We start from the raw sequence: 12214 nt of genomic DNA, 5'->3' as shown, positions 1-12214 counted from the left end.
ATAAATAAAAAGAATAAAAAATACGCGATGCGATAGGTGAGCTGCTCGAGAAATGTCGATCTCAAGGACAGAGAGATTGCGTCGAAAGGAAAGGAAGGAGAGGCGAGCGGCACGAACACGAGCTCGCTTCGAGACGATCGGATAATAGCGCGCGGAAAATCGAGCGATCGGCCGGTAAATATCGGATATCTAATTGGCAGCGCGTGAAATTGATGGTCTTTGCGCGCGATCCGCGACTATTCCATTACGCGTCATTATTATTGCGACAAACGGCTTGGGATCGGTTTCGTAAGAAACCGCGCGCGCGAACTTTTATCCGCGCGGACGGCGGCCTTGCCTTTTCGCATCGCGTACGTCGCAACCCCGCCCGTCGCACCCCGCCGCCGTCGTCGTCGTCGTCGTCGTGTCGATGTGTAGGTGTCACTTGCTTTCCCGCCTTGAAAAACCTTTCACTGTTTTGCGCACCTACATACGTGCGGACGACGTAGTAAACGGCCGCGATAGACCGTTGCCTGCAAAGCCAAAGAAATCCTGGTGTGGAGCGGTGTGTAACTTCTTTCGTATAGAGCGCACAATCAGCGCGAGCGAGCGAGCGGATTCCGTTTCGATCGCGTCGTCGCGTCGTACCTATAGCCTGACGCGGAGCCGCCGGATGTCCTACGTATCATTATTTCAACGCGGATAATTGCTTAATACTTGCAACACGAGCAAATCTCTCGTGTGACGACACGACGCATCGAGAAAGCTAATGCAGCGTCTCGCAAGAAACTCAATTAACACACGAGATTAACTCAAGTGTCACGATGATAATGCAATTCTCCCGCGTCTTCTTAATATTTGTCTCCAGCAACTTGGCCGATACTTTTTGACATCATCCTCGTTTAATGAAGCACGAAAGTTTTGCGCTACTTTATTCCTTACTTTAAATCAATTTTTAAACAACAGCACAGTTTGCGGCGCCGTCAAACACGCCAGATCTCTCTTAGCCAGTCGCCTGACGTTCTTTCGAATGCTAATCGCGCCAACGACGATGGTCCAGCGTTTTACGTTAATTAGGAAAGAACTGTGTCAATCCCGACGGACTGAAAAGAGGATGCCTTCAACTCTGAAGTTTCTCCTCTCCCTCATCCTTGCCCAAAAGATAGTTCTGCGATTATCGACTCCCTTTTCTCCCCCCCCCCTTTTATAGCTTTTTTCTGATAGGTTGCATTATTGATTCTACATCGAGGAGCATGCCGATGCATCATATTGGTTTTTTTGTACTCATTGTACCGAGACATGACTTACGATTTGTTTCATTAACTCATGTTTCATTAGCGCGATGCTTCTGTAAAAATTCTGTTATCATTACATTCGTCACGCCCTGTTGCGATTTCAAGCAGCATTACAACTCGACTTCGCACAGTGTATAATCAAACAGCAACAAACATCGTATTTGCATCCGGACGCGATATGCTCTAATTCTGTAGTTCTATTCACATCTACCCTCACATTTACATCTAATTTCTTAACATCATATTTTAGTGACCGCGAGAAACAGAACTATGTTTGCAATGTACTTTGTCATAGTTTGTGCGCAAGATACGTCGAGTTAAGCATACTTAGCGACGTATGTATAAATTCGGGGATAAGCAGCTTAAACAAGCACGTGTGTTTAGAATACCCGTGCTTGTTTACGTCTGTTTATTTAAATATCTCTCAAGAAGTTTTCGTTGCAACAACATGTTACTCGTAATAATTTTACTCGATTTCAATACACCTTACATCAACGTTAAATTTATCTCTGAATCGCACATTAATCACACATAGATCGTACCTAAGCGCGATATTTCTGCTTAGAACTCCGCTCATATTTCCGAGAAAAGAACGCACGTTCCACCTCGCTGTTCGCACATTGTCGTAGAAACGCGGTGAACTTTCATAGAAAACACCTCGGTAGATATCCCGATATCATGCCTCGACACACCACACCGGCCGTAATACGACCTTCAACTTTCGCCGATCCCCCCGACAAATCAACTTGCGCGATTCCTCCTGCCCCTCGCCTGAGTTTCGACAGCCAACTTCTTAGAAATAATCATCGTACCGTCGCGTTCACCCACATTTCACGCGACAACGGGATCATTCGCTCCTTGTCTTGTACATAACGTCGCCCTCCCGATTCACCTCATCGAGCACTTTAATTTTTTACGGAGCGTCATCGGCCGACGCTCCGTTTCATCGTAGCCATTTTTCTTTTGAGTTGCCGTTCCCTACCCTGTTCCTACTTTCTGTTACAGATTTCATACCACCTATAGACACCGCGTACGATAGCGAGAGACATCCGGTAACGACGAGGATGTAGCCCATGTGGCGGGGCTTTTCGACGAAAGAGAGAGAGAGAGAGAGAGTGAGAGAGAGAGAGAGAAAGAGAGAAAAAGAACCGCACGAATTTCAAAACGATGATGTGCGCGATACAGGGAAGAGGAATTGACCGAGGGAAGAACAGGTCAGCGTAGAAGAAAGAAGGAGGGATTTCTCTTTGCTTCCTCGCGAGAGAACACGCCGGATGTTATCGCGAGACTGATAAAAACACTGCCAGGAGTAATGACGAGCTAGATTACCGCTTCGTCCGCTGAACCGTTCCTTGGTCGATCTTAGCTTTCGTTCCTCGCTAACTGCCTCTCTACCTGCCCCTTCCCTCTCTGCTCCCCTTCGTGTCAGTCCTGTCTTCATCACGTACACACGTACACGTTTATATTAATATATATATATATATACACACACACACGTACACCCGCTCTCTCCCTCGAGAGATCAAAGACTGAAAATAAAAGGTGGCGACATGTTGGGCGTGAGTCAGCCGGGCAACACGCCCTCGAGCTTGCGGCACTCTGCGAGCTTCTCGTGCTTGCAACGCGGCACCGCCGGCGAGGGTCATCGCGCGAGGACCTCGACGTTGTTGCAACAACCGAGTCTGCAGCTGAGCAACGGTCATCATCAGTACACGTCCAGCGGCCAGGCGGCAGCGGCAGCTGCGGCCGCGCATTGCTCCCTCCTGCAGCAGCATCATCAGCAACAGTCCCGCGAACTGTTCGATCCCGTCCTTCAGGACGGCAACGATTACGGCTTCGTGCGGCTTCGACCGCGATTGCGCAGCACGAATGCGACCTTGTATCACGAGGAGGAGGTAGCGGCCGCGAAGAACGCCCTGAGGGAACAGCGCGACGCCGCCGCGTTCAGCGACCGCGAGTGCGACTCCAACTTTAGAGACTGCCCGTTGAAAGTCAAGGACCATCGCGACCTTTCGCCGAAGGGAGCGGCCAAGAATCAGAACCCCTTGCGAGGCGCGTTGATTCTCTTCACTTCGACGTCGTCCTGGTGGAAGGCCCGACAACGGGAGGAACAGCTGAACGCGAACAGCGGTGCCGTTGCCGCCGCTATCAGCGCACCGTCGTCAGAGCGGAAATGGTCGGGCACCTCGATGGCGTCACCCTCCAACGAGAGAAAGTGGTCGTCCTCGATGACGTCGCCTACGAACGAGCGGAAGTGGTCCGTGGGTAACAGCCTGTTGATGTCGCCGTCGAACGAGAGGAAATGGAACAGATCCTCGGTTTCGTCCACATCGACGAACCAGCAGGACCGGAAGTGGCGGTCCCTCGGCGCACTTTTGAGGACTCCCGCGAGCACGGGTGCTAACGGTAGCAGCTCTCACGTCAGTCAAAATTCCTCCCTGTCGCACAACATGAGCGTATCCATGATCGAGAGCGATCATTTCCGCGAGGAGTCGCGCGGCTCGAGCTGCAAGGCGCGCTACCAACAGCCGACGTCCTACTCGGCGCGAGTGTCTCGCGTCAGTAGAGACGTTTATCGGGAAAACGGGGAGTTTGGTCAAGTTGCCGGCAGATCGAAGGTCAGCCGCAGGTTGTACCAAGATAGCGAGCCGGTAAACGAGCTCGACGAGAGACACGTCCCGTTGCGTAACCGACATCAGCTGGATGACGCCGAACAATGCAGGAGCAACGCTCGAGAGGGACGCGAACACTGCCGAGCCGCCGCGGAAGCACTGCAGAACGCCGTGGAGGCCCGCGGTACGACCTCCTCCACTACGCGATCGAGCCGCGCGCAAAGCTTTTATCTTCTGGACGACTTTCTGCGACCGCAGCCGCAGCAGCCGAGCAACAAGTACATGCTGAATCTCTACGTGTCCCCGTCGCACGCCACCAAGTGCGCCAACGAGCACGGCAGGTCGCACTGCGAGATTAGGCAGACGACTTGCCAGCAGGCGAACGTCGGCAGCAACATCACGCCGCCGCGACGCCACAACTCGAGCTCGGACAGCCTCGAGGTGGCCACCAGTCCGCTGCCGCCGCCGGTGCCGCCGCCGCCGCCGCATCAGGCCGCCGGTAATGCGCGGGACCGTGAACGAGGGAATGAGAACCCGAAGGACGTGTGCCCGTGCAAACTGTGCTGGACCAATATGCAGAGATCCCTTGTGGAAGAGGTAAGTCAAGTCCCCCTCGAGGGGTGCACCGGACAATAATTGAGTCGTTCGTCACGCTGCGTACTCCACGCTCGGAGATCCGCGGGAGATTCCGCTTGAGAAATGAAGCTATGATTAAGGGACTTTGACAAAGGATCGCGCCGGACGGAGGTCGCCGTTTCTGTCTGGCCGATTCATGTATATGTACGTATAGGACGTCTACGAGCAATCTTGTTTATGCGCTTTTCGTTTATGCGCTTTTCATACATTTTTTTTTTTTTCTTTATCAAAGCAGTAAAATCATAATTTTAGTAATCAATTTTAATTGTCATTTAATATTAAATTATAAAAGACACCCTCTTAAATATACTTCTTCGAAGCAGCATTTGTCATTGGATATATTATCAAGTATGTAAATCTAAAATTTATACATATTACGTGTTACGTGTATACATGTAACACGTACTGTATATACAAAATATTTTGCGATTTAAAGCCGATACTCTCTTAAAATGCCGATATCTACAGTTACGGTTGAATTGTAAGATTCGAACAAGCAATAAAATATCCTATTTCTTGTATAAAACTTCAAACAAATCCAACTTTAATAGGACTTGAATTTGCGGCTTAATGTCGTTGAGGTATCTAATATTAAAGATTATAAAGTAATGGAAATACTTGTTCGACCACAAGTCGCGGAATCTCTTCCCCCGAAAGAAATCGATACGTCTGAAAGAGAAACCGAATAAGCGACACACGGCATTTCGCCTGGACGGGGAATTGGTCGGCTCGTCGGGTTTTATCGTAATCGTTATCCGCGATGTTTATGTCGCGGCGAGTAACTTTCACCCCGGCGTGCGCCACGACTCCGCGATCGCGCGAAGATAGACGTCCGGCCGCAAAAAAGGTCCTCGCGCAACGGGTTGCCGGAAAAGTCTCCCCTACCTCCCCTCTACCTGCGAAAGAAAGAAAGAAGGAAGATCGACTATCCTCGACTATCCGGTCGGTTGTCCGTCGACGTATTTCTTCGCGGACGACTTGCCATTAACTCGCCTTTAACCCGTTCCGCGCCGTTTGCCGTGCCGAAACGAGCGATCCTAACGCCTCTGTCAGGATATCGCTTTATGGCCGTTCGCGCGATCGGTAGCGCGCGATTCGATAGAGACGACGACGGGATCGGGAATCCTCGCTTCGTGGAACACGCCGCAGTTAGCGGAGCCGAGGAGAGTTTAACATCGAGCGGTGGCTTCGTAAAGTAACGCCTTATCTGCCTTGCGCAAATTAATTTTCATGGTCCTAAGGTAAGACTTGCGCGGCTTCTTCCGTGGTTATTACGTAATTTATTATATTGTATCCATCAGACGCAAAATTTTCTTTAAAGAAATCTCTTCTACGGAATATAATATTATTAGTCGCAAATTTTTATTTTATTTATCCGTTGACTTGCGCCCGAACAAACTCGAGACGCAGGGATTCGCAAAGTGATATCGAAGATGTCGCGCGATAAACGGTCGGGAGATTCAATCGGGCTCTTATCTTGCGTGAAATGCAACGCGACTACATTGATCAGTCGTTCGACGAGAATTCACGTCGCGTATTATGCGGTGACAGGTGGAGTAGATGAATGTAGGGACGGCGGTGCGCGTTCATCCTCGATACGATCGCATGGTTATTGCGAATAATCAGGAGCATTTCGAGCGTGATACACGTCATGCGATAAAAATAGTATAACACGAAATATTAGATCGTGCTGCAATAATATTATACAATCGCAAGCCAGCACGCTTTTTATGCTGTTTCATAATTCTTATCTTTATGATTAAGCCGCAGATTGAAGTTTTATTAAAGCCATTTACTTGAAAACAGAGAATAATATCTTATTACTTATTTTCTTCATTAGCAAAAAAAAAATAATTGCAGTTACACGAGATGCAATTCTGTCAAGTTTCTGATTTAGTCGTGCTGTAGCTATTGTAACAGATATGCGATAACGGCAACGTTAGTACTACGTTTCGAAATACGTGACGTTCTATGTACCGAGTTCATCGACACGTATTATAGTCACTTCTCTACGTAATCAATAATGTAGAGTCTCCTACGAATAGAACCGTAGTGCGCGATCACAACACACCGTTCGCAAATCTGCAACGATGGTATCGATCTATCGACCCCTCACCCAGGAACGCCTCAGTCAGACGTGTTTCTCTATTTGCTCGATCAAATCCGAGCAAATATGCGGTGAAGCTACGCACTCGTGCGTACACGGAAGAGCAAAGCGAAGGAAAAATACACACGCGCGCACACTTGTAAAAGCATGTCTGTGTAACGGAATCGAAGATAATTTAACGACAAGCTCGCTGTGTTGAATCGTGAGATTATATATATATAGGGTAATCTTTTTTTTTCTTTTTTTTTCTCTTTCACAACTAACGACGCTCGGCGATAAAGGCGCTGCATAAATATTATGCAGACTAAACACGATTTTGGCTCGCCAGACTTTCGATCTTTCATTCATCCGGTCTCCGAATCGGTCGCGATGAGGTCGAGTCCGGTGACGCGCTCTTCGAGTCGGGTTACAAGTTCACACGCTTTCCGGGTCGCGACCCACCGCACGTACGCACACACGCACGTACGAATATCGTCGGGGCTTATCGTCGGGGATAAGTGGAAGCACGTGCTGGTGCGCGGGGGTATCTACTATTTGAATTGGACAGCCGCCCCGTGGCTCCTCTCGCTCCGACGAGCGTGTGTCGAACGTCCGCTCGTTATTTTTAGGACGCGGAGCGCGCGCGGCGTGTCGAAGGGAGGAAGTCATATTTCTATCCTTCCAGAATCTGCTCTATTATTAGTAAACGCTGGAGAAGTACACTAGGTTTAACTGGGTTTCCGTTTGATTTTAAACACCAACCGCGTATCCAACGGAGAGGCATCTCCAGGCGCGTCGCTCTCGCAATCGCTCGCTCGACTCTCGACTCTTCTCTCTCTCTCTCTCTCTCTCTCTCTCTCTCTCTCTCTCTCTCTCTCTCTCTCTCTCTTGTTGTTTCCCTGCTCTTATCGTACGTTCAGAGCGAGCCGGCACGTTCCTCGCACGATGGTTTCATCCGGGATGTAAATACGGCGGTCGTATATCCGCAGATTTGTTCGCGGTTGCGCGCGCTTGTTCGTGCTGTTTCAACCTATCCGTACCTCCCAAATGTTATTAATGAATGCTAGAGTGCTCGCGGTATTGCCGTGCATTTCCGAATATCGATGAGATGCGGAGACATCGGAGATGTTAATTATATCCGGAAGGCGAATGCAACGCTCTGCTCTGAGAAGCATTTAATCACTACAGGTTTGACTAGATAGTTAATGCATTCTTCTGTAAATTTCCCCATTTCTCTTGATCTCCAATCGCGTGAGAGTATCACCATTTCACAGAATGATAAACGAAGATTTCTCGTATGCACTTAAATATTTGTCGCGGTCGGCGCACGTGCTCGGCTCTTTTAGCTCTATAAAATCGAGACGTCCTAGGTCAGGGACGCGTAACCTGCGCATCCGGCTCTAGACGTGTGCATTTTCGCTGTCGTTGAAAGGCATGCAGATTACGGTCGTCTGCGGACGGAAAATTACTAGTGATATTTATACGTGGCCGCAGAATGTGACGTTAAATTTATATGATTTTGCGCACGGCGAAATGAGAGAGCTGCGGATGCGGCCGTGAAGAAATTTCATAGAATTACACAAACTGGTGGCGTAACGATACGTCGCGGAAAAAACAGACGTGTACAAAAGAAAAGAACGCGCGACACTTTTCTCTCGATCTGCGAACGCAACCGCCGAAGTACGCTGCGATAACGCAGGACCGCGAAAACGAGTTTTTGTGGAAATAAACTCAAATCAGAGTAGGTGTCTCTTATAAGATTTAAATCTGTTCTGCGAACACATTTTAATGTCATATTTACTTTTGCTTTTTTTCCTCAATTTTTTTTTCAATTTTCACATTTTTTTTGATTTTTCATAATTTTTTTCGATTCTATAAAAAATTGGACGTAATAAAGCAAAACGGTTTATGAATTCGAATTCAATAACCCAAAATCTACAAGATACCACCTGTTCTGGTTTGCATTTATTTCCAAATAATTTTTTTTTTGTAGTTCTGTATAATCGAAGCTCTTAGAAGGACAGAGAAGATTTAGATAAAATAAAAGAAGGTTTTCCAGGAAAGTTGTAAAATTAAACGGCATAATCGCGGCACTGAAAGAAATTCCTCAAAGCAATTTCTACGATTTTCTTCGCGCCGTTTCGTCGACCGGCGGCAAATTACGTATCGCGTACGTGAGACGTGGAGTTGACGCGGTTAGACGACTCACGATGATGGGCGCGAAAGACAGAAGTGGCGATGACTGCGAGCGCGACGGGAGAAAAGAGCGCATCATCGGGTATGCGGCTGCCGTATGTCGTAGACACGTGTGCAAGGTGCAGGGAGGAAATAATCGTGTAACACCACGTCGGAAATAGAACGAACCGGTCGCCGAAATGACATTCGTTCGCGTCATTTACGCACGTTACGTCTTCGCGCGAGCACGATTAGCTTCGTACGTTACTCCACCAATGCTGAAAACTTGAAGTACGAGGGAATGCGTTGTTTTCAAGGAAGGATCGCACGATTCTGTTACAAGGCGTGAGAAAATTCGAATGTTCGACGTAAGCATTCTCGGATCGGCGCGCGATCGTACGTCTCACCGAATATGTATATCGAATTCTTTTCTTCCCTCTTACGACCCCGATCTCGAATGCGCTTAATCCGTCGCCTGAATTGATCCCGCATCCCGTATTCATTGCTTTCGTGAATACGTGAGACCGTGAACACGCATACGCGTCGTACACACGTACGTACACAACGCACACGTCGCCCGTCTGGGGTGAGTAATACTTCGGCAGCCGGGCGTATATCACGGCACATAATATCTCCGTGTAGGAGTTATCTTCGCGTGATTTCTTTAGGTGCCACGCATCTGTGCACGAGCGCCTCGTTGGAAGCACGTATAGAACGGCACCGATAGGGGACGAACGCCGAAGTCCTTGTTGATCGGGCGCGAATGGCGACGGGAGGAAAATTATTACAAATGATGCTGCAAGAAGCGAGAGTATGTCGATATTTCTAAAAGCTTGCCGATACGCTTGTCGAAATCTGCTTTGAAACGCGCTTCTACGAATGTATCGCATCGCTGTAAGAGGAAAATATTATCCACGGTGTATAAATACCTCTGATATTGAATTATCATGAGAATCGTCCACGTATAGTGTCGCAAGAACGTTATCATCGTTCAGCTGACGTGGCAATAAAAAAGAAAGTCGTGGATTTAATCCCGTGACACGGGCAAACATGTGTAAGGTAGAACATCCCGGTGACAATAGGAAATATCGTGTTCGTGAAGGGAGAGACTGTCCAGGCTGACTTTGAGAGGCGCTACGTCTTGAATCGCCCTGTAGAGAGAGAGAGGATCCGGGAGGGGACACACACAAGACCATCTATAAGATAGAAGCCACGAGATAGACCCCTGACGGTGATATCTCATGGTGAGATCTTCAAGTCTGGCCGTGTCCGTCGTTGCGTCGAACCAGGGTGATTTATCATTATTGAAATACGGGCCATTTGAGCCATCGTAGTCCACTCTCGCGCGACATGCGACGTTTCTTCTGCCGGCCAGGAGAATCCCTTTTGTGTTCCGCTTTGCGCTCCGTACATTTGCTTTCCACTCGAAAGTTATTCAAAACGCCTGTGACGATCGCGAGATAAAGTTACCCGGGCCGAAATTACGATTTCCGAGGCGGTAAACGTCAGAATAATAATATTAATAACGTATTTTAAATTATTAATCACTTTGATTACTAAAAAAAAATTTCAAAAAGTTATTATTAAAGCTCCTATTCTTAGATAAGACATATGGACCTACCGATTATACTTTATTGATTGTTGCAATTAATGAAATCTAAAAAGATAAGAAGATATAAAGGTTCGTGTCCTTCGTAAAAATTTATTATTGCGTTACGCAAAGCAATATTGATTGAGGCAGTATTGCGCAGCGAATTGAAAGCTATTTTCAGAATATTTATTTCACTTTCATATTGGCGGTATCATCGCGTGTCATCTCGCGAGAAGGTGATATCGCCGCGCAGCCGAGTCCGCCTCAGAGCGAGTCGAATAAATTTGCAATCGCGCTGCGGCTCGTTTTTTTTCCCCCCGCATGCACGAGAGCGGACGTTGCCCATCGCGCGCCGACCGAAAGGTTGCACCCGCGACGCGTATCGCCATAAATTTTGTTCTCTTCAGCAACTTTCGCGTTCATTCGCGCGGCTGCTCGCGCGCGTAAAAGTTTTTGAGATAGCGCTCAGCGGCGCGGACCGGTCACGATTTAATGATGTTACGTTAAACGAAATTTATCCGCCTGTACCGTCCTGCCTTGCGCGCCGACTCGCCGCCGCTGCTGATCGGAGCTTGCGATAAGCGCCGGTTCTTTCTTCCACTCTTTCTGTTTTTGTCCCGTGGGGCATCGATCTGAAATTGCTCGTTGCGAACGCTAATTGTAACGGTGCCTTTATAACACATTGTCTCTCTCTCTCTCTCTCTCTCTCTCTCTCTCTCTCTCTCTCTCTCTCTCTCTCAGCGATTGCGAACTCGGCTTGGTTGGCGAAATCGTTTATCACAGAGTCCGTAGTTGATAGATGCAAGTAAGCGACGGAATTAGATTAGGGTTAAGACGGGTTAAGATCTAGACCTCGATCATAATCTTCCCGGAATCTCCGGACAGTGCGCTTCCGCGCGCTTCTCCTCATTTCCCCCCCTCCCCCTTCCGCTCCCCGAAATGAGAAATTTCTTTTTGTCAACACAGATGGTGGCCGAATGCACTTTGGTACAAACCGGATCTGAACACATGGCATTACTCTACGTCTGGAAGATAACGCCATGAACAAACAAGCGGATTCCGGTTTGCGCCGGTGTTTTATGGTCGCCGGCAGCAGTTTAAAATTCAATCGTAATCTATTCAGCGAGAACATATCTTCCGTTAATTATTGATCAATTAGATAATGATTCCGCATTTTTAATTTTCCCGAAGGCGCTCGTGTCTAGCGGTAAACTCTGAGAAATAGCTCCGAGAATCCCGCCGACGTTTCTTCCGGCTTCGGCGCGGGAAGAAATTTATTTGTAACGTGCGACGTATGTACGCTCGCGGATGTCTTTCGATACGGCGTTCCCGGGGAGAAGATGTTCGTGACACCCTCGGGCAACTCGGTTGAGAGACGCTGCGCGGACGATATATAGTATATTTCTCATATTTTTGCCAAGCTCTCCCCTTCGAGCAATCAAATAAGATTATTACGTTCGCGGCCGAGAGACTGCGGCGTTGAGAGCGGACGTGCCGGCTGATCGAAACGCAAGCGTCTCGCGCGAACGATCCTTCGAAGGACTTTTTAGAGCGCGGTTAGCGCGTTAATGAACTGACAAACGACGGCTACCCCGAGTTCCGGTTATTAAACCGCAAGACCGTTGCGGTGCGGAAAACAATGGCTCGCGTTTAAATGACCGATCCCAAATCCCATTTACATCGAATGCGTACTAAAGCGCGTATAGCGTCGTTCGACTATCCCGTAAACAAAAGGAAGAATGAAAAGTGCTTTGAAGAAATTGCATTTTTTTAATACAATTTTAAAAGATTGTTTTTTTTATTTAAGAAAACAAAGTTTGATTTTATAAAATTTATTTTT

General features: G+C 48.0%; 1 protein-coding gene across 2 annotated transcripts in view; it reads left to right on the top strand.

The window, feature by feature from the left end:
- LOC105200730 overlaps positions 1 to 12214 on the top strand; it is a 167663-nt gene that overhangs the window by 57465 nt on the left and 97984 nt on the right. For both annotated transcript variants that reach the window (XM_039445992.1, XM_011168419.3), the window contains exon 2: positions 2280 to 4483. In XM_039445992.1, coding sequence (XP_039301926.1) covers positions 2825 to 4483 — 1659 coding nt within the window. In that variant the 5' untranslated portion in view covers positions 2280 to 2824. The remainder of the gene's footprint in view (positions 1 to 2279; positions 4484 to 12214) is intronic.

This window comes from Solenopsis invicta, chromosome 2 (assembly GCF_016802725.1).
Source record: "Solenopsis invicta isolate M01_SB chromosome 2, UNIL_Sinv_3.0, whole genome shotgun sequence".
Lineage (NCBI taxonomy): Eukaryota > Metazoa > Arthropoda > Insecta > Hymenoptera > Formicidae > Solenopsis > Solenopsis invicta.
This window is presented reverse-complemented; position numbering and strand designations above follow the sequence as displayed.